Source organism: Cyprinus carpio, chromosome B2 (assembly GCF_018340385.1).
Source record: "Cyprinus carpio isolate SPL01 chromosome B2, ASM1834038v1, whole genome shotgun sequence".
Lineage (NCBI taxonomy): Eukaryota > Metazoa > Chordata > Actinopteri > Cypriniformes > Cyprinidae > Cyprinus > Cyprinus carpio.
The window spans coordinates 4,458,534-4,482,694 of NC_056598.1; the positions used below are offsets into that span (position 1 = coordinate 4,458,534).

At 35.8% G+C, this 24,161-nt stretch overlaps 1 protein-coding gene and 2 pseudogenes across 1 annotated transcript; 1 reads left to right on the forward strand and 2 right to left on the reverse strand.

Moving 5' to 3' along the window:
- Positions 1-4,173: 4,173 nt before the first annotated feature.
- Positions 4,174-11,214, reverse strand: LOC122136145 (BMP and activin membrane-bound inhibitor homolog). Its single transcript, XM_042717804.1, has 4 exons — positions 11,129-11,214; positions 8,093-11,043; positions 7,333-7,608; positions 4,174-6,583 (listed from the first exon to the last, which is right to left on the reverse strand). The coding sequence occupies exons 2-4, from the start codon at positions 8,166-8,168 to the stop codon at positions 6,168-6,170; spliced, it is 768 nt and encodes a 255-aa protein (XP_042573738.1). The 5' UTR covers positions 8,169-11,043; positions 11,129-11,214; the 3' UTR covers positions 4,174-6,167.
- A 1,956-nt stretch (positions 11,215-13,170) lies between these two features.
- LOC109105826 lies at positions 13,171-21,202 on the reverse strand (annotated as a pseudogene).
- A 2,370-nt stretch (positions 21,203-23,572) lies between these two features.
- Positions 23,573-24,161, forward strand: part of LOC122136390 — a 43,675-nt pseudogene continuing 43,086 nt past the window's right edge.

Here is a 24,161-nt window from a genome sequence, read left to right on the forward strand (position 1 = left end):
CACACAACCTTCACTATGTGCATTATTCTTATTGAATTTATGCATTGGTGCCCGCGTAAATCCCTACCAAACCCACATTCCAAAAACTAAAATAAAAACAAAAACAGTAAAAATTGAAGAAATGTCTGTCCTTGTCTTGCAGCTCAGCACCATCTATTAATACAGCAGTCAGTCAGGAAAGTCTGTTTCCCCTCCGTTCTTTCTACCCACAAGCACAATGAAGCACTAGTAATCTTGGCTGGCCTGGTGGAGATGTACCTTCCAAAACCCTATAAAACAATGACGGGATTCTCATGGAACCCCATACAATTAGAAGCGACCGGGTGCTGGCTTGACCTTAGTTACTTTACACTGACGAGAGAGAGGCAAGAGGGGACAGTAGATTGGGAGAGGGAGAATGCTCGGCAACTAATTTGTGGTGGCTTCAAATCTATCTGTAATAGCAGTGCAGCAGAGGGTAAAAGGCTAGTCAGGATTTATTTTCAAAACCAAAATTACAATTTTATTTCACCGCAGTTTTGCTGCAATCACATACATTATCCAGATCAGTGTTTGATATTGTACTCAAGTCTTTTGAGGCACAACACATCACAATAATCTAGCAACAAAAACCTGCATTAGTTTCAAAGTTCCCTGAATCTCGATCAGCATCCTGATTCAATATCTTCCTGTTCTTCTCAAGCACAATGTCATTGAAGTCTAAGCCACTAATCTTTGAACTCTGTGACATATGTCAAGAGTTAATGTATCACTAGTGTGCAATATAGGGCATCATACTTCATTGTGCTTCAAAGCTTAATCACACTGAAACACTGTCCCCTCCTTCAAACTGAGGGACAAACTGCTAATTCTGGTTCTGACCCCCTTCTGATCAAATGAGTGCCCAAAACAAAAAAAGTTAAACAAGAAAGGGGGAAAGACATCTGATAGTCAGACCTTCTTTTTTTTATGAATCCCATGGAATGTTTGGGGATTAACACAAAACCAAGTGGATTGGCGTGAAGTACATTGATGAGAATGATTATCTTATGTATGGTCTTGAAGTCATCCTACCTTGATAGATTATTACTACTTTTAATGTCATTTCAACTGAGAACTGCATATACCATCGTACTTGAAAATATTTGTAATTACACATTTGTAATGTTAGGTTTGCAAAACTGTATATTTAACATAGCACCATTTAACGTATCTTTAACATGTTAATATCCCAAAGCACACACCTAAGTTAAAAATTATCAATTGTGGTGGCTGTAACTATGATTATTAAAAAACATCAATGATTTAATATGTACCTGGCAGTATTTGTCTGTGTAATCTGGTGTTATCATGGTGCACACTGAGGACTTGGCTGATGTATTGTGGTCTGGTCAGACATCTGGTTGGGGGTTGGTCATCTGGTAGCCTTTAGACTGCGCATAACGATCAATAGGTGACTCGCGACATGCATGTGAACAAACCATTCTGGCGCTGTTATTAAGTCTATCAGCCACTGGAATGCCCTCCATCTCATGGGTACAGGAAGCTTAAGTTTACCCGCTCAAAGAAATGTGTGGAAAATGTGATGTTTATCTTCTCAATCGTGTACACTTACAGAGAGAGAGACATGATAACGTGGAAGGTCTAAGGGCTTGGTCTCAGAAGTAGACACCAGCTTTGTGTAATTACCTGCGATGTACAGGACATGATAGGGTGAAAATCTGGTGGTCGGCTTTCAGTAAACCTCTGTGGAGCAGTGTTTTCCTTTGATCACCTATTACTTACACCTCCCAGAAGGTCAACATACAGCTATGGACAGAACAGTCACACCAAAATACAACGGAAACAATTAAATTTGTAGACAAAAAAAAAATAAAATTGTGTGACTACTACCAAGCGATTACAGTGGTCATTCCTGTTAGGTTTTGATTTTAAGGCTCCTCAACTGATGACAGAGATTTTATAATACATTTTTAAAATCATATAGCATCACTAACTCCTTCCCTATCTCGTTACTAACAACCAATGTTCAAATCTTACAACAAGTTCCTGGCTCTTGATGCAATAAAATATTAGAAACACAAAGAGGAACTGACCCAAAATCAAAACAGACACATATGGGTCAATGACATACAAGAGTGGACAGGATCAAACTAAACGATAAAATGCTGCATAATTAAATGCTGCATAAATTAGGTCCAACCAGAAAGGACGAACACTTTCCATAGCTTCATTCTTGTCTACCATCAGGTAAGTGGGGGGCATCTACAGTACGCCTAACTACAGTCTATTCTGTCATCAGTGTCAGCCTGAGCACTATGACAACTAGATGAGCGGCATACGGGACTACGATCCCCAGCAGAAGATCACAAGGGAACCACAAACCGTTGTCTGACAGGCTCCATATTGCCAGCTTCACAACAAGCCTCCCCACCAAATGCTGGCGTAATGTTCCCGATCTTCAGGAGGAGGGGGAATGAACTGGAGTGAAATATTCTGAAATATATCAATTCATAATCTGATTTTGTGATTGCAGCCTGGACTATGAACGTATTGTTCGACTGGCAAAGCAAGAATATATGTGCCACTTTTTCTACTGCATAATAGATGACCTCCTTGCCCTCAGCACAAACCTTATGTATACCAACTAGACCAGTACGTTAACCAAGGGCCACAAGAGAAATAGTACCCAGGAAGAGAGAAATGCTGTGGGGGGGGCAAGGGCGCTTACTCATTTTACAGACAAAATTAATGCCTTGCTCAAATACATGGCTTTCTCTGATCAAAAAAAGCCAACAATAAGATGTCCATTTTTGGTATCCCCTAACTGTCGGTGTTCACAAGAACTGTGCCTTTGTCGAATATTGGTTTTCAGTAGTTAGGCACTGCGGAGGCTGTGATAAACACGAACATAAGTAGTTTCTGTGGGGGCCTGCGTGGTGAGGGGGGCTTTTTTTTTTGTAAGATCTTTCATTTCCCAAACTTCAAAAAAACTTTAAAATCAGGATATGATTTCTGAGAATTACAGTTGTGAAAAAGCACTCACTTCCCCCTACTTAAAAAAACAGTGGGAAGAAACTAAGTAGTCTGAATCCATTTTGGTATTTCAACGTGGCCCCATGTCTGTTTATTAGCATAAAACACTACAAAAAAATCTTGTTTTTATTTTGTGTTGCAATCATATAAGATATGACAACAATTTTTTTAATGTTACGAATCTAACATTTTAGTGAGTGTTGCTGTTTCATGAATGATGAACATTTGTAAAACATTGTGTGAGTTAAATGTGCAAAGAGTTTGATTCAATATCAGTGGGTTTACAGATAACTAGTTATCTGACTAACACAAAATAATTTATGGTTAATATCCAGCTATATTTATGTGTCATTGTTATAGGAATGTTATATTTAGTTCCTTGTCAATATTCAGGAAATGATTATAGCTCCAGAGTTTCATGTTGATATTAGAACATTTTGTTTTGAGAATGGACAGTGAGCCAAAAGTTATTTATCATTCCCAGTCTACCTATATCTGTTTTACATGACTTTACAAAACCATAAAGCTGCCATTTCTCAAATGTGTAGAAAAAATCACAAATGAATCTTTAATCACATTTAAGCTCCATATTCACTGTTTTCTGATAACTCACTCATCTCCTTTTCTCTCTTCTTAATCCTGTTTTCCCCCATTTAGTTACAAAAGGAAGATGTTCAAATTCAAACTCCACACCCTCTTGAACAACAGGGCCCAGATCCAGGGAGTGCTGGTTGTGCTACACCCCCTAAATTTGATGTTTCTAATCATAATTTATGTGCCATTTTTCATATTGTTGTTCTTCAATCCCTGCTTTGTCAACATAATGCTTATCTTTCTATAAGAATATAATTTCCCCCTTCAAAAAAATTAAAACTAATGAATATGCTCCAGTCTGACTCATATTTGTAATAATAAAAAGTGCTTGTTCCTTTCAAATCACTTTCAATTTTTATACTTGAATTCCAAAATAAATGTTAGCAGCTAGCCAGGTAAAGTTGAAATATTACAGTGCTAACAAACTTTAAAGCAAGTTTTCCCCTCTGCTTGGTGATGTAATATTTGTTGAATGTCCTTTGAGTTGAGGATCAAAAGAGCCTGTATTTTTCCTTTTTCCCATGTGTTAAATAGAAGAAGTTCCCTTTTATTACTGTCAGAGGAACATGCCTTTAATCCCATTCACTGCAATAAAGCTTGCATTCTCCTCTAGGGCCAACAATGACTGTTAACTTTTTGAGCCAGAGGCCAAGTGTGCAGTGCCATGATGACTTGGAAAGGGAACAGGGACACATTTTTGAGGAAGCTTATAAAAGGCACTGTTAAGACTTGGGATCTCAAAAAGAATTCAAATGCAAAATGACAGTAAATGTTAAGTGCATTGACTGCATTTCCTATTTCCTATGCAAAAATAAAACATAGGTAAAAAAGACATGCTGTGCTGTCACGAGGGATTATTTGTAGAAGGGTTTTAGGACCCACTGCACTACCTACTAAATAAAGGAGCCAAAGAGACAAACATAAAATCTAATTTACACTGGAAACCAGTGCAATTTACACTGGTAACCAATGCCAAATGCACATTCAGTCCAATGGAATTAACGATAAGTAGTGTGAGAGAGTAAGTTTACAGCGAGGATGTGAATTCTTTTAAAAGAAACATAGTGAAAGAGTTTGAGGCTGAGCGATTGTGGCCTGGGGAATGAGTCAGTCAGACGTGTAGCGCTACTGTAAAACAAGACATGATTGTAAAAGCTACCACACTACACTACCATGCCCTTATGCAGCAGCTAATGATTCCAATCCCTCAGTCGACCATTTGCAACTGTGCATGTGTTGACATACTGAAACATTAGCCAAGACTTCTCCCTCCAGGTATAGTGAGCTTGTCAATATTGTACACAACACTGAGTACTTTTAGTGCTTTTCAGCTTCACCCACCCAATGCAATCTCATTGAACCAGAGACAATAAATGACCAAAACTGATTCCTTTTTGAATGTAATATTTACAGTGAAACATCTGTACAGTGAGCACAGTCAACAAGCAGGTCAGAGGTGACTGGTGAATGTTAAAGGGATAGTTCCTCAAAAAGGTTCAAATTCAGTGCTCATGTACTCACCCTCATGACATTCCAATCTATTATTTTCTTTCATATGTGGAACACAAGTAAATTTAACTTTCAGTTTTAAGTTTTTGTCCATACAGTGAAAGTCCAAAACTTTTATCCTCCTTGTCGTGGCACACACGCCAGTGAGGTTTAATTTTATTAACATGGGCTGTGTATACATAAGTTTATCAATGATTTGAGATTTTTTGCTTGTTCATTGTACAAAGTGATTATATTGCTTCAGAAGACTTGAATTAAAGTACTGGATTTATGGATATGAATTACTTGAATGGATGGATTACAATTTTACACTACCTTTATGTCCATTTTGGAGACTGAACTTTTTGAACCACATTTACTTCCACTATATGGACAAAAACAGGTGAAACCTCATTCAATTGAGTTTGGGACACCATGAGAGTGGGTAAATAATGACAGAATTTTCATTTTCGAATGAATTGTCCCTCTAACAGTGAGACGTCACATATTCACACATCAGCGGTCATCATTCACTGTAAAAAAAAAAAAAATAATAAATAAATTGCAAAAATTGTACCTTACTGATACAACAGCATGTCACCAGGACCTTATCTACCCATAAAAAATTATATATTAGTAGTAATATGCACCCTTAGGTTACCTCTATGAAACTATTAGGGGTAAATAAGGTACAGGGATTTCCTTTAAGGGTTCTGTCCCAGTGACAAGATGTTGTACCCCTACAATTTTTACACATTTTTCTGAGTGTTGACACACTGGTCATTCTCCACCACTCCAACAATCGTTTCTTTATACAAAAAGTGCAAATGATAAAACCAAAATATTTTTTTTTGGAATCCTTCGGTGATAAAGAATACCAGCACGTAGCCACTCTTTGTCCATCCTATAATACAAGCAGTCTTCTCCTCATGTCTCTAATTCAAGTAAAGTGCTTCTAGAGCAACAACCATATGGTTAGAGCTTTCAAGTGTTCTCTTTTGAGTTCTTGTTTGCAGTACCTCCTTTATAAGGGTTGAAAGTCCCACTGAGGAAAGCAAATTCTAAACCCATCACACAAACTCCAGCTTGCCTCGGCCGCTGTACTTTCCCCAGCTGACTAATGAAAAATGTTTTTGGCTGCTATGATTGGACTGCTGAATCTTGTCGCAGGTCAGGCAGCAGTTCTCATGCCCTCCTACTGGAACCATACACTCTAAGTCCAGTTTGGCCAAATGACCCTTGGTGAGGTGTTGGCCATGAAAGCTGTAATGAAGGCGAGACAGCATTTCTCGCCGTTGTTGTCGCAGTCTGCGGTTTTCGCTGTGAAGCATACGCAGGGCAAGCATGATGAGGAAAACCAAAACAAGGCCACCAGCAATTGGTACGGTGATGACCACAGCACGGAACCATACCTCCTTGGAGGAAGGGATTTCCTGTAGTCGCGCAATCACGTGACGGCTGACTTCAGTTTGCTGTCGTCGTTTGTCTGAATAGAACAGAGAATGTTTAGAGCCATATTTTTTATGTAGAAAAGAAGATATTTTGAAGAACGACTTTCCATACAAGGAAAGTCAATGGGGTCCAAAACAACATTGGAGAATTTTTTTTCTAAAGCAGTCATACAGATTTGTAATAACATAAGGGTGAGAATTTTTGAGTGAACTAACCATTTAAATGAAATGTATTCTGTTTCACAACCATCAATCAATCATCATCAATCAGGGAAAGCTGTTTCTAAATATTGTAAATTTGATGATGAAGCTCCAGTTCAGATCTTGCATCCCCATGTGCCCATGCACAGTAATATTATTAGAGACCAGCATGGCTGATAAAGTAAAACAATTGAGATGCAACTGATATTCTGAAAATGAACTTCTCAACTTCTTTTATTATTATTTTTTCATTCTTTTTTAAACATTTTTAAACGTTTTCTTTCACACCATATGCAAGGAATCAATGCACATTTATCTCAACTTTCCCCTAAATATTTAAATAATAATAATAATAATAATAATAATAATAATTGTGAATTAATCATTGACAAGTCTGTTTGTAGATCATTCACAGATGATAAATTGATAAATTGGTAGATTGGTAGAATTTAATAGGCACTTCTATTAACTGGCCAAGAGTGCAGAGTTAATGACTGAAATATATAAAACATAAATAAATTAAAAAAATGACTGATTTATCTGTCTATCACTAGCAATAACCAAAAAATTCTCATTCTCATACCATGAATTTCACTTCCTCTGTATGTGACATCTTGCAGGCCTCTGTAATTGCACATATCCTCATGGCAACATTGAAGTGTGGCAGATCCATGAATGGTATCATACTCTGGATGGGAAGTTTTTCTAGAATTCAACAGAGGGTCAAAACACCCGTGAGATAAAGGAGACTTGGTGCTTTGATGGTCTAAGGTGCGGGTGAAGCAGGCATTCAGCTCCGATTTGCACATATAACCAGTGGCCACGCAGTGGGGGGCATCACAGTAACACCGTATTTCTCCTGTACCAAAAAAAGGAGAAATTACTGATATTGATATAATGTACTTCACTCTAACTGAAAGCTTAGAAGAACGTAAACATAGGTATTAATTTTCCAACTTGAAAACTGTTTAAAACTTAGTTAAAAAAGGTAATATGATTCCATGTTGGAATCTGGCTTTAAGGCGTTTAGTTCTTGTAAAGATGCTGCTCCAGATAATTGCTCTGACAGAACAATGCAACATTTAGCTTTGATATTTGTGCTCATTTATGTCACAAACCCAGCAATGCAAAACAAAGTGCAGTGAAAAAAAAAACAATTAGTTGTTCAGAAACCTTAGGTCGTGGAACTTTCATTAGCGTTCATGTTACTGCGTAATAATATGTAGCCTAATTATTAATACACGTATTTAATGTAGCTTTACTTCGTTGGTTTTATTACAAATGCAATTAATTGTAGTTCCACTGAATCATAAATATATCGATTTGGAGACTTATTCACTCACCTTTAGTGAGGAGAACAGCCATTGCGCAGAGCTCGAGCTGAAGCCAAATGGAAACGGGACTGCTGTTCCGCTGCATTGGACAAAACACTTTCTTTGCCTTTCAGATTCGCATCGATACGGACGTTATAGCCAGAAACACCGTATTACTGTCCACAGTGTATTCCAACTTGCTTCGTTCAAAACTTTTCATAACATTTTTGGATAGAAATTATCCCATCGTTGTTCATTCCTCGCTGCTCTTCAAGATTTCCAGATAAAATCATCTGTGCGCAGAAAAGCCGACGTGCAGTTGTTTGAATAAAGTTTAAAAAGACATGTTAGATATAATCCATTTTTGTTTTAATTCGGATGCGAAATATTTAAACTCCACAACTGTTCAAAAGGATAATCTCCTGTATATACTCCGCTTGAGTGCACTTAAATGTTGAAGACTTGAGAATGAGAGCAGCTCCTCCTGTAAGAGTCATCGAGCCGCTGGGGCTGTTCATTAACAAGCGTGAGCTGTGACTGTTGCCTCCCCGTGTGCCCATGCACAGCTAATACAGCTTAACCCTCGTTCTGTAGGGAAAGCATGGCTTGACTCAGTGACCCCTGTGTGTAAAAATACCAATTGCCAATAGTCGAATTCTTATTTTCTCTATATCTTAAAAAGAAAAAAGGAAAAAAAACCCCCACTGTTTCTGTCACAGCGATTTGCTTTAACCCTATTACAATTAAATAGACACACACGTTTAAATTCATAAATTACTTCAAACCAGTATTAGGATATATACAAATATAGGCTATACATGTATAAATATATTCATTAAGCTTTATTTAGTTTTCCAAGAAGATAAAGTATAGAATTTACCGCAGTTATCCATTTCAAGAATCTCGTTGCATCTTATGTTACTTAAGCATCAGTAAACGTTTGCACCTCAATTGTCTTCACCATGAAAATACAGTATGAATCTCAAAATCATGAAGTCACTTTTGGAAGAGTAAGCAGATGGTCTTGCAATACTAGTACCTGGATAATTTTCCTTGAGAACAGTGAGCAGTATAGACCATTGAACAATTATCACAAAACATAAAAACAACACCACATGAAGAATCAAGCCCACCTAAATATTATTTTATATATTTAAATTCTGCTCTTATTTTTGTCTTCTGAAGTATTTGCAAGTATTTGTGAAGTAGGCCTATCTGTTGTGTGAAACAGCTTGTTCAATGCAGTACTAAAGAAAAGCAATTTTTTTAACCTTTTGTTAAAATTAACATTTTGCAGATTCTGCAAGTACAGTATATAAACTTATAACCACAACTCTATATTTAATGCATCTTAATATATTTTACAAGGTTATCAATGCTGGATTCTGAACCGATAACTCAAAACACTGTAACTGTCAGATTCCAAATGCAACCGTTCCACAGGAGGGCGAACATGGACTAACTCTTTAGCATTTGTTTGCATTCCTTTAGTTCATCGCCGCATGCAAACAACCTTAAACCAACCAATGCAAAAAAGCCAATATGTACCAAAATGTTATGTGGTAACTGTTTATTTCCTTTAGTTTTAGAAACCATATACAAAGCAACATACCCATCTCTATTCTGAAAGTGAACTCCATTTACAGCCTATAGAGTTAAAATTGGTCTAAGTTCAAACCCTGCATCAGAGGGCAGTGAAGACAGAAAGAACAATGGAGCAAAACTATGAATGACATCGCAAACATCAAAGAGGAATCACCAGTTTTGCCTCTTTTTTTTTTACATCCTTGTAAAATACAAACTGACAAGTTGACTAAATGCTTACAGTTTCTTCTATAGACTGTTTGATATTTTACGTAATAGATGAGGAAAAAAATGTGATCTGATCCTGTACTTCCCCTTACTCTTCCCCCAGTAGGTCAGTTTGGACAGTCCTTGTGGTCCTCTTTTGTCCATGAAGGATGCATTTTTAATGTGCAACCACAGCTCATGTATAAAATATATCCTCCTAACTCGGGCAATATGGGAATGACTTAATTCGTTGAGTTAAGAACAACTGAGCAAATACAAACAAATTAAAACAAAATTAATACAAAAAGAGTCAAACATTGCTGGGGTGCAGCATGAAAAATAATCTCTGTTAGATGTGTAACAGCACTGCAAAGATCAAGGAGCATCGAAGGCAGATAGTGACAACCCCATCAGGGTCAGAAACTCAGAAAATGTGCGTTTATCACTTCGGCAAAAGCTTTTAAGTGCCACGTTACCAATTCATAAATCTTTAGCACCCATTTATTTTTCTGCTGTGAATTAAAGAAGATCACTTTTGTGTCCTATGTAATCCTTCTGAGAGGCAGAGAATCAGTCAGTCATGCCTAACTTTTGAAAATGAGCACTAAGTATATTGGGTTTATTTTAGTTGGTCACTTTGATAGATGCCTGCGCAGCTGGAAGCATCCTTGTGCACAGATAGCCCTTCTGACATCATTCATAATCGGTCAGTCACTGGAGAACAAGGGGATATTAGGTCTCCAGTGTGACAGTAAAGTTTATAATCTGTTGACATGGGTATAACCCTGAAAAACCAGCACATAAATAACCAGATCGACTGCATGATTCCTCAAAGGTTAGTCTGAGTTGGAAAGCACTCTCTAAATATGTCTATAATCACCCGTGGATCTGAAAATAGAGAAGCAATGAATGTCAAAATACAGTGAAAATAATCTATCATCTCAGGGCCTTGTGTTGCCTTGATAAGCATTTTGTAAGGTTCCTTTCTCTCTGTCCCGTTTCAGGCATTGCAGCCTACAGTTTGACTGCGAATCTGAGAGCTTGGGCTGAGAGCTTGGGTCCAAACAACCGGGGCTGGACATGTTTGGAGAGAGACTGCCATGAGCTCCACAGCCACCTCTCAAACCATGAAGGAATTCTGATTTTTCAGTTTGTCAAGTTCTTTGATCTGCTGTCTCAAAAACAGAATCCTGTGTGAAAAGAAGAAAAAAAGATTCAGAAAAAGTCATTTAATTACATATATTTGATCATTTAATATAAATCTGGGTTATAGACCTTTGCTCTCTTAATGTGGCCTGGATTTCACATACTCGCACTAAAGAACGAAGGTTCTTAAGTTCGGTGCAGATCTCTGACATGAATCTGGGTTATAGACCTTGTTTGTATTTGAATGTGGGCTACTTATATGCGTTATTTCCAGGGATGGTTACAGTTGTTGTTTTCAACAGCCAAAAGCCAGTTTGGCATGTTAAATACCAAATAAACATCTTGTTAATGTATACTTTCCTTCTTTCTTGTTTGTTGCTTAAAGAAAAAAAAATAATCGAAATGGAATGCTCGGAATCGTGGTCAAGTTTGCTTGTAAAGAATACTCGGTATCAGAATCGGCCATGAAAAATCATTGATCAGTTGCATCACTAATCATAATTTTGATTATTCCCTTGAAAATTGTAATTGCGATTATTAATTACGATTATCACATTTTACATTGATGTTTATACCATTGTTTGATGAAACTGTATGCCATATTTTTATATGAAAATAAGCTGAAAACACAAACGGAAAAACCTTTAGTACTTTTCTATAGTATTAAGCCTCAAATGTCAACTATACATCGGATTGGTTTCTTCTTTAAATTCTAAAAAAGTATAAATATGAATGGTATTATAAAAATGTACAAATGTTGCATTTTTGAACCAGTTTAAAGATTTTATACATGTTTGTTCCTGAAATCCACACTTCTGGTGGGAAACCAGTATAATCCTGATTTTTTGGATAAAGGCTATCCCCAAATCTCACTAAAATTTTTGAATAACGCAAATTGATTATTTGACCCAGATCAGATTTTCTGTCGGACCACCAATCTTGAAGATTGATTGAGCTCCAATCAGATTACTTTTGAACAACTCGGCTACTAGAAAGATCCATGAATCGCATGAGATGACAAAAGGCATGCTCATACCTAGCTTATTCTCCACAAGGTTCTGCAGGCCAGCCTTGACCAGGCCTGATGAAGATTTTCATCAAAGTGCAATGCTAGCAGAATGAGGTTAAAGTGACGTTGGCGCTTCGCCGAGCTGCTGCCTGAGGCTGGGAACAACGGATGCCTCGAACTAACATTATATGCCCTACAAAGCCATCTTGACTGCTATAAAAAAGCATAAATACATAGTTTTTACCAGTAAGAACTATACTAAATAGATGTCATTTTGTATACTACTACTTGACACTAATACTAACGAAAAGTTGTATGCTCTATAATAAGAAACATGTATTAAATTGAAAGTCTACCCACCAATGCAATTTCTCTGTCACTATATACTCATCACAGGACACCCCCCCAAACTTGTTATCAGCATTCTCTCCCTCCAAAAGGTATGTGTTTGAGTTGCATATTCAACACTGAACAGTTAGATGGTGCTGTAAGACAACTTTTGATAGGCTTGCCTTCAACATTACCAACACCAAAGCCAAGTACCTCATGAGGGATTTCGTACATTTGCCGGTGAAGACGGGGATCACTGGGAACTCCAGAGGGTTGTCAGAGCTGACAGACTGCTGGGAAGGTCGATCCTGTCTTGCAATGATTGCTTACCTGAAATGGAAAACAACAGCTTGCAAATGACCAGAAGGTCAGCATACAACTTTCTTAATGTTTGTGATGTAAACCATGCACAGTGGTTCCCAAAAGAGTAGTTGAAGAGTTGTGGAATATTATTCAACTAATATCAAACCAATATGACATATAGACTGTACATATTGTTTCTTGAACTTTTGAGCCCTTTTTCTAAAGACCAATATTTTCATCTTTATCTACACAAATCCGTTATTAAAACAAATAAATTATTCAATTTAGTTTGCACCACGTGTCGAGTCTACTTATTGAAAGTCAGAGCCAGTCGACATATTTTGGGTAGTTGAGTTTACAAATTAGCTTCAGATATCAAACAAGTGTGATTTGATTTTGAATATTTATTTGCTTTGGTTATGTGTCTCCTAGCTACAATGTGCATGTCGTAACCTTTTACAAAGGTTGATGCCTAATGTTTGTTCAGATTTTAGAAGTAGAACAGATTTTTACTATAGAACAGCAAACTTTACTTCAAATTACTTTGGGAACAGCTGCTGAGCAGGGGTTTAGAGACAGCATAGGTCTGAGGTGTGCTGACTCTAGGAGACACGTATGACCTCGGTGAAGAGGCATCTGATGCTAATGACATGGGTGACTGACCGGACTGTTGAGCTGTTCATCAGAAACAGAGTTACAGAAATTATATATGCAATCCAGTAAATAAACTTATTTACAACAATATAACAACATACCAAATATGCTAAATTACCATTTAGGAAATATCTTATTCTGCATACAAGTCTGAGTTCCCCTGTGTAAAATAAAGTTATGTGGCTTAACCTATTAAGAATTATTCAGCATGTTTGTGTCCATAGCCTTGTGTGTATAAAAGGTAAACATACCTAAAACATTGTTATAACAAAGTATAGTTAAATATAGTCACACATTTCCTTGGTGGATTAGTTGCTCTGAAACACAACATCAATTAGGAGAGGTGTGAAGTGACTGGGACTTTAGCCGTACCTTGTGTGGAAAGCTGAGCAGCTTGGGAAAGCAGAGTAGTGACGTTGAAAGCGGACGGTCCGGCAGTGAGAAGCTTATGAAGCATAGACTGTAAGGAAGCTTGTGTGACAGCGGCTGTGAGGACTTGGAAGACGAAGACAGAAAAAGACACACATACAGTTATAGCAGTCCTATACACTGAAAGCAATCTGAAAAACGCTCTATTGGTGAACATCAAGCCTTGTCGGCTCACGGTATTTTCACCATGTGGAGAGAAGATGCCAAATATTTTGCAAAAAGCAGTTGTCAAGGTGGCAAACAGCTAGAGCATAACATTTTAGCTATATCATGTCACAGGTTGATGTCATCATTTAGGAATGTATTCTAACACAATTTTGGAGATTCTATAGCAACATCCCACCACTACAAAAGTGTTTAAAATAATTAAACTAGCGAATATAACTTATAAGAATGCACCAAACTGATCATTAAGAACAAATCAAGGAAATTACTTGAAGGGTCTAGGGTAGTGGCCAATTAGCCATTTTCACATTTCCGTGTTTCTGGCTTCCGGATTGGTGCTTGCAGGGTAAAAGTTTTTCCGGTGACAACTGCGGCCGTACTTAACAAGAATGAGTTCGATAATCAAAGTCTTTTTATACAAAATAGAGATCATGAAAATGCTTGAACTGCCGCTACTTTACAAAGCGCAAACATTTCAAATTTAACTTTTTGCGTCAGCTCGGGTCATCAAATACAAGTTTGTTTAATTCTAAATGGTGGCAGCTATAATTCAGTTAGTTTAGCCGTTCTGTCCGCTTGGTTCTGGCTGTGCATTATGACTCTCCATGTGAATGTTTTTCGGTATTATTATTATTGAAGTAATATTGTATTTTCTACTTGCTCGCCTTTGCATTATTAACATGATGGTTTAAATGTATGTTGTATAATGTGCCCTGGGAAATAAATATTAAACAATAGATGACTCGGATTCATGACTTTATTCCTATTCTATCAGATTACGTTGTTGTGTTGAGTTTAATATGCTTCAACTGGACTCAGAATTGTTTAATGTATTCTTGGAAAAAAATGTGCATCCGGACATAAATGTTGTCATTTTGAAAGAGTGAAAGTGAAAAGTGAAAGTGACTTTTACCCTTAAACTTTTTTAAGCAATTTATCATGGTGATTTGAGGGAAATGACTGAGTAAATTGAGATAATACTCTCAAATGTACCGGAGATCAAAGACTATATAAAAAGGGATCTCAGGGATGGAGAATAGAAACCATCCGGCGCTATGTTGAACATATTATCTCACGAGTCAGCGGTCTGAGTGGCCATATAAGTTACTAACAAGTAAAATGTTATTTCTTTGTAGATTAGCGAACAACAACTTGGAAAACAGACAAAACAGAAAAGGTAAGAAGCACTATTTGAGGAAAGGGCATACTGATATAATAGATGCAGATCTGTAACATAACTAACTTTACACTGCGTTGATGTAATTTCCGATTTTTGTGAAAAAGGCTAATTGATATACCACCAATAAATAAGTAGATATTTGAATTTATTTATATTATCATCATTGGCCAATGTTTTTTCTGTTTAGCCAATGTGTCTGAATTTATGCTTTTATTTATCCCTATTTGTAACTTTCTTTGTGGCAAAAAAATAAATAAATAAAAATAAAAAATTACAATTTCACAATTTACAGAAGATTTAGAGGATCAAGAAGTTTTTTATTTTTTTTACAGAATTTTAATTAAATTAATATAATTCATTTTCAAATTATTTTTTTAATAAATTTGTAAATATGGAAACAAAATAATTTCAGCAATTGAGATGCATTTGTTTTTAATATCTTTAAATTAAATAGCATGATATATGTACAGTGCACAGCATAAATGAGTACACCCCCTCTAAAACTTAAACTCAGCAAATACTCTTTACTTAGAAGACATGTTAGGGTTATTTGGAGATATAATGTTCTAACAAGCCTGCTTGATCAATTACCAAAGAATGGCAAAATTATTCATCAAAATAAGATTTTCTTATCAAAGAGATAAAATTGTGTTGCAAATATGAGTACACCCTCCTGAAAGTTACTAAAAAGAAATTTAAAAAAGTGTATAGGTTTAAGGCTATTTTTGATCAACAGTTAAGTATATTGAAGGAAAACTTTTAAAGACAAGCAATTTCCTAAGGGTTATATAGCCCACTGAATCATACTCAGACTTAATGCTGGCAGAAGTGGAACCACTTGGGAGAGAACTGCAAGCAGGAGAAATAACATGCAAGTGTCTCAGAGCCGGCAAAAGCTATGAAAAGAATGACACTTTATCTCACAGAGTATGACGCAGCCTGCAGAAGTGACATGCATGATTGTTGTCACCACTAGAATTACCTACTGTAGCCAAAGCAAAATAAACTCATTTGACCTCTTCCAAGGCCCATATTTACAAAATAGAGACTTCTGTGAATCCATACTCTGGTCTCAAGAGACCAAGTCAATCATTTCAGATCCAAAAGCATCCAAAATGTTCTGGTGTTGCTAGAGGAGGAGTACAGTGAGAAGTAATTGGTTCAGTGGTAGTAAAGCTTTTATATAGGGATGAATGAGTGCTGAAGGAGTGAGGGAGTTGTGCTTTATCAATGCTGGCATGAATTCACAAACTACTGTGATGTGATACAAAAACTTGAAACAGAAGATGCTACCCTCACTTTATTCTCTGCATTATTGGCCATTTTTTCAGCATGACAATGAAGATATTTATTCTATGAAAATTTTTATTTATTTATGAAAATCCTTCAGTGGACATGTATTTCACTCAATCTTAACGCTCTTGAGCAGCTGTGGGGGATTCTGAAGAGACAAGCTGAGCAAAACTCCCCATTAAAGACCAGAGCATTTAAGGAGGTCGTCCAGGAGTTACAGGACAGATGTGAAAATTTGTCATGAACTTGTACACTCAGTGCCAAGAAGGGACAGAGCAGTATACTTTAAGTTCTGGAGGACATAATAAGTGCTAGAATATTATACATTTTCTGAATTAAATCTAAGGTGTACTCATTTCTGCAATCCTTCATTTAAACAAAATTGGCTAATTTACTTATTTTACAAAAAATATTGGCATATATTTTGTTGTTTTTATGAAGTATATGTTTAATACTTTAATAATGTTTCAATTTTGCCATCTTTCCATGAATTATATTAGTTTTCATTAAGAAAATACATCTTTTATATTTATTCAGAGGAGGTGTACTCATTTATGATGTGCACTGTATCTGCTTTATAGTGGCCACCCTGATCTCTAAGATAACAAAAAATAAAATAAATGAATAAATAAATAAATAAATAAATAAAAACAATATTTGGTTGCATGGTTGCACTGCATGATTTGACTGATTTGGATGTTAAGTTTAGGAGAGGCTAAAGCTTGCCACTTGAAATTATTAGAACAGCTTGCAGCACAAATCGAAACAAACTAAAATTGGATTTATCGCAGTACTCGTGCTAGCTCACGTTGAGTTGTTTTTTTAAATACGTAACCACGCATGAAAGACACATGATAGAGATGCTTGATATAATTTGACCAGCCACAGTCATCTAATAGGCATTGCCGTAGTTTTAACATTATTATGAGGACATAAAAGATCACAATCTCTACAGCTTGCTTAAAAAATGGATCGTAGACACATCTTCAAGAGCGATCACAATATAAAATCGACATATCGCCCACCCCTAGAAAGAAGCACTGCATAGCCATTCCTTCATTAATACCTTCATTAATTTTGCCCATGTCTACATTGCCATGATTCATCTGCAGAGTGGCCTGGAGTGCAGGAAGCAGCTGTCGAAGAAGTGCTGGGTCCTGCAGCAGAGTGGAGGCTGAAGCTTGCAGGGCAGGAGACACAGGCACTGTGGAGGACGAGGAGGAGCTGGACGTGCTGGAGGGGTTTATGGACAAAGGCTGAGAATAACCAGAGTTTGATAATGGCTTCTCTGCTTGTCCTGTAGTCTCTGTCTTTGTGGGAAAAGCTGTTAACCATATTCTTGGCACCTTCTCGTCTGCCGGGATTCTCTCTGCTTGTTCTCTGTTCAGGGTACAGGGACGTCTGGTGTCAGTGCATGGTTTAAGGCAGCTGTACCTGGTATTTAAAGCAACTCACACCTCTGCCCACCATTCTTTAGTCTTTCCCCCCTGAGAGACCTCTTTCTCGACAGTTAGAGTAGTATTTCTTGCCAGAACCGAACTTATATGCTCTGAACCAATCAATCTGCGTTGCTCACGTGGCTGTGGAAGTCGTACCAGGAAATAGCATCACATCAAAGAAAGAAAGAGCAGGAAAATGTTGGTCATATGAGAGAACATTAGGGATAAGGGATGAGTCAGGATGCTTTAGTAACTGGCAAGCGTTTTTTATTTTTTTTTTTGAAGCAACAGTCTTTTAAATATCCCTTTATAGGAAATTTTCAACCTCAACAGTTGGATCTCACTTTTTTAACGTAATCAACTTACCATCTCTGAAGTTCTGTTTGGATGAGGGTGAGAGCTGGATGCATGATGGGAGTTTTCTTGTGGAGAAGAACTGACACCTGAAACATAATTAAGAAGGTCAGAAACAAACTACCATGCATGTGAAAGCCTGAAGACTTTTGCAGAATATAATTCATTGAAACAAGACAGTATTCTGGATTTCCATTTAACACACTGGACTGCTAGTTTATATGCTTCAGATGACAGTCCTGTGGCTGAGTGGTGGAAACATGGCCTCTTGACAGGACGAGCTGTAGTTTCCACTGATGTCCTAAATGTGTGAACAACAAGACACTATACATACAACTTCTTAGAGTTTTTTTTCCAGTTGAGAGAGAGAGAGAGAGAGAGAGAGAGAGAGAGAGAGAGAAAAGAAAGTTAATTCTTACTAGAATTTTTTTTATGCTATATCACCAAGGCTGAAAAAAAACCCACCAGATATCTGAAAATAAAAATGTTAAAAGGCCTCTGACCAGATGAAAAGAGAAATAATACTGTGGACCTGCTGCAGCCTCATGGCTGTGGCAATAACAGGAAGTAAAACTGTATGAAGGAAGCACAAGAGAGAATCCTGTGTTTTAATGCTGCTTGATTTACTCAAATCTAGCAATTAAATCTGTTCCATAAAAACTTGTACAGCTTATTATCAATATCAGACAATTTTCACAAAATTATTTAAAACTTTAAGATGTATTTTAGCCTTATTGTATAATCCTACAACTTCCAAATAGGTTTTTGGTTTATAACGTAAATTTTCAAGTTTAATTAAATTAATTACATAGAATTCTGAAATGCAAGATGGCAAACTAGTGATTCATGAAACAATCTGTCAGTTATCAGCTGATTTAATTATATAATTTATTACCTGTTAACATGGTTAAAGTTTAAGGTAACTAATATCAAAATTAATATCCATTTCACATATTGCATTACATACTACTACTACTGTGATCCCAAAATTGACTTTAAAATTCTTGATTTTAGATTTTAGTATTTTTATTTAGACAAAATACTATAGGATATAATTAATGACATCATAATATTAATACCAATATTTTACTATAAATACAAAATAATTACTGGATTATAGGAATCAGGCAGAATTTTGCTATTTTAACCTTCTAAGACCCTGCATCATCATATGACGACATTATATATTAGTGAATTTCTTTGAGACTATACATGCCACAGTTTTCAGTCTGGCTGTACTATACAGCACATTCATGGCTTTTCAGAGATACTAAATGTTTGGATGTTTCACCATGACCATTCCCTCTCCTTGGTCTTCAAAAATGTCTGATATTAATTTAGTGACACTCTTATGGAAATATGATATATGAAATATGATAATTTTCTGTAATTATTTAAATCTGATTAATTTTTAAACTGTGTGTCATAAATCAATGTCTCAGGATCTTATGGGGTTTCAAATCAAAATATGAGTTTATGCTACAAAACAGGACGTTGATTTCATACATGTCCTCATATGAGGACACCGGGACTAAAGTGCTTAATATATCATAGGCGCCAAATTGTGAAATGTTTCTTCCGGTGGGTTCTGATTACAGTCTTGCCTCAAAACCGCTCGTCAGTGCACTCTTAATTCTAATCCTCATCTTAACCACACATAAATATATGAATATATCCAGTAAAGACACTGTTTAGAGTGAAAGTATTACAAGGTCAATAAGTATTTAACACTGTAAATGATGATTCGCCATATAGCCCACTTATAAATAGGAATTTGGGGTTCTGGGGAATTACGCAAACATGCAACCAAAAAACATTAATCATATGCATGTGGAACATCTCCTCACTCATGTTCTTACCGCTGTCCCTCTCACGGGTCCGGTGAACGTGGAGTGGTTTCGTTTGGCTGTGTCCTGTTCCATCACTGTGCTTGTTTTCTGGACTGTCCGATCGCCGCAGCATTTTAGTTGGTGGTGTGGAGTCTGACGAATCTCGCATCTTATCATGGCGATGGTCATTAGATGAGTGACTCTTTGACTGATATTTGACAGACTGCAAAATACAATGCATGAGAGAAGGACTGCAAACAACCCATTTACAAAGACCACTGAGGTTGAACTTTTATTCTTGCAGAGAAAACCAGGCTCGGATAAATTAAATATTATTAAATCAGAAAATCACTAAATGTAATTTTCAAATTTACTGTAATACAAATGACATGAAAGAAATTCTTTCCCAAAAGTGCTTTTGGGAAAAAAAGAAAAAAAAAAAAAACTAAAATAGGATGTTTAGGAAACCTAGACAGAGAACTGGTTGATCTAAACTTTTATCATTGTTAAGCTAATCAAGTTACTTCGCTATAAAATGCAATACTACATCTGAAAAGACCTTAAAGTAAATGAGAACGATGTGCTATTTTCTATTTGTTGTGAATTCAGCAATTAGGCTGACTAAACTACAAGCTAGCACACTGAGACATGAGCTCCCTGGTCACACCATTACCTCTGTATAAGCTAGTTTTCTAGTTTAAATGTAGAGCAATTTGCCAAATACAAATAATTGATCTATGTTACCTAAAAAGTATGACGTGTAATGTATATCAGTTTCTGTTAGCAAGCAGGAACTAGGCCTATGAGCACTAGTGTTTTGCTAAAACCGGCTAATCCAAGTTTGACACCATTTCGTCATCTCTTCCAAATATGTATCTACTTGCAATGATAAAATACTTCTGTGTACCTGGCAGGCTTGAGGATCTCTTAGATCATTACACCTGTGAAAGACAAAAAAGTTAATATAGTCATAAATGCGACCTCTACTAGCCAGCTACAATGCTAACGTAGAGAAATAAAAACAACTCGCTACTAGAGGAAAAAAAAAATACTTTAAAACAATTCCTTCGAACATAATATGCACTTAGATTAGGCTTTAAACGATTAGTTGAAGGGTGTAAACGGGAGGTAAATGTCTGTTTACCCATCATTGAGTCTGGATGGATTCGTTGCATGCATTATTATTATTGATGCAGTGATGTTGTGGTGGTGTGGTTTTTATTGTGGAGGTTTTGCTGCTGTATTATAGCTCTTTTTAGTGGTACTGCCTGCAAACAAACACGATAATATCTGTAAAAGTAGCTCTGCTGCAGTGCTGCTTTGCTATTCGGGAAAGAGCTGACGGTCCATCGCTTCGTTTTGCTCGCGACTGCGCCCCTGCTGCAGTGCTGCTTTGCTATCCAAACCCCACCTCACACTCTTTTTCTAAATATCGGTCCAATAAGTGTCCAAAATTTCCCGCAGCAAGCTCCTAGGCGCTTGGGAAAATTTGTTACTCACACAGTTTCGCCTCCTCACCGTTTTTCATTGGGTTACCAATATAATTGCAAATAATTTTAGTTTTTAAGGAATTTGTTTAACTGGGCTATCACGTCGCCTTTTTGATATTTTCCGTTGCCACAATTTGCCTGTCCAATTTAAGGGATTGAATTCTCTTATTGAAGCCTCTAACCTTGTTTAGCTTGTTAAAAGTCATGTTTAACCTACTCTATGACAAAATCCAAACTAACTTCAAACAGTGTTGGGCTGACTGATAAAAATAAATAAATCAAATAACAAACATATTTGTACTAGCCTATTTTTAAAAAACAAAATTGCAGCTGGAGGAGTTTATATATATATATATATATTTATATATATATATATATCTATATATATATATATATATATATATATATATATATATATAGGAACTCTGCTATTCACAATTTAATTGGAAGACTGCTTGGTTAAGACCTTTTAAATATTGTATTAATGATAAAACTAAAGAAGAACATTTTAAAAATTGTGCATACCATTTTACCCTGTTAAACCATTCATTTCAAGATTACTCTGATATTGATGATTTGTGTTTCTTTTGTAGAAGTGAGAGAGGGTTGTTGGAAATTAGCAGAATGTATTTTTAATTTATTAAGTTAATTGCTTTTTTACATTAAAGGATAGTATTGTGTATTATGAAAACAAAAATAACAAAGGGATGAATAAATTGTAAATTTATTTCTATTTTCTGTCACAATTTTGTTTGTCATAAGCATTTCAAAACGAATTTGATCGTTTATGTCTTCTTCTTCTTCAAATTTTAAAAATTTTTTTTTTTTTTTTTTAAAGTCATTGCCATGTTTCGTTATTCCTAGTAGTTTTGGATCCCCTCTTTGCCACTTTAGCCTACTATTTTGTGCTAATGCTTTTTCCATAACTGAAGAATAATTGACATACGCTTGAATGAATAGAATAACTGAGGTCTCTGGAGTAAAAGCACACCTATTGTTGGTGCTTAAACGAACCAATAATTGACTTGATAAAAAAGTAAGTGTGTCTGCAAGTCCGTTTGTTGACAGCAAAATTTTTAGAATCACATAGTCCAATATCATTTATTAAGTTTGGGTATCCACCTTATAATTATAATCATAAAATGTCTCAATTAGTTTTAAAATATTATATTTATCATATGATTTTTCTTTATAATTGTGTAAATTTTGATTTTTTATTTAAATGAGATCACCTTTCAATCCGTGTTAAAAGTTTAATTTTATGATTAGTAATAATTTTTTTTTATCATATAAAAAAAATTTATTTATTTTTAAATGATATTTTAATTTTTATCTTACAAATTTAACAAAACATGTTACAGACAGTGCTGGAGTGCTGTTTAAAAAAATTATTGACTGAGATATTTGCTAAATATAGTTACTATACTAATAATACTACGAAAAAAAATACTAAATAATATTTTATTTATTATTTTATCTACTATTTTTTATCTTGAAATAAGAGGCCACCCTCGCCACATTTAGATACATTTATATGCTTTTTTGATTTCTTTTCCCACAAAAGTTGCTCCATCAATGTTGAATAATCGCTCTATTATAATAAATCTAAATAATTATTCTGAAATAAATAGAAATAAATAAAGTGTTAAGTGCTGCATGTTATATATATTTTCAGGTGGTGACCTATCAACATAATTAATGGTAAGCTAATATTTAACTAATGTTATGGTTAGTTTAATTTGTTTAAATTTCATTAGTTGTAAACTAGTCCAGGCACAGAAGACATCTCTGTCATTTCCTTTGATTTCTTCTATAAACTGGACTGCAAGGTCTACAAGGTCCATGTTTATCAGCTATTTACTTAAAATAGTCAGTATCATTAGTCGTAAGAAATGTGGTTGATTTTTAATGTGTCGGTTTTCGCTGTTTGCAGAAGACAGAGGTTTATTTGTGCTATATTGAGGCTAAGAGGTCAAATGCTGTGCTGCTTTAATTGATTGTGTCTGCTTGTCTGTTCCATTTAGGTCATTATTGATGAGGATCTATCTGCCTGAGAGTTGTGAGTAAGCCTCTGTCACACTTCATGCAGAGATTGAAAATGAACTACCAGACAATACCCCTTACTGGAACCGCATTTCTGCAAGTCCAGGTAAGCTCGTAGACTAACAAAGTTTATTTCTGATACAAATAAGAGTTTTGTGTCAGGCATAGCCCCACTTTTAAAGTTTATAGGTCTGTGAGAGATGTTAATAATGTTGGATACGTTATCCTACTATAAATGCTGACCACTTTACTAGTTTAAGTTTTATCATGGTAGTTGGGTCACACGGAAATTCTTAATCCAGTACCAAGTGAACCAATTTGGTATTGATACAACAAAAAGAACCATTGGTGCTTTTGCAGTTGGACCATATTGACAGTTAGTGATAGATTACATTTGGTATATATGGATGATTCACAAAACAAACGGTTTATAGGAGCAACGTAAATAATCATAACAGTACATTACAAGTAGGGCTGTCAAATGAATTATCACTATTAATCACATCCAAAATAAAGTTTTGGTTTACATAATATATGTGTGTATACTGAGTGTATAGTTTATTATGTATATATCAATCCACACACATGCATGTTATATATTTAAGAGAATAAGTTTATGGTTGTTTATATTAAATATAGTGTAT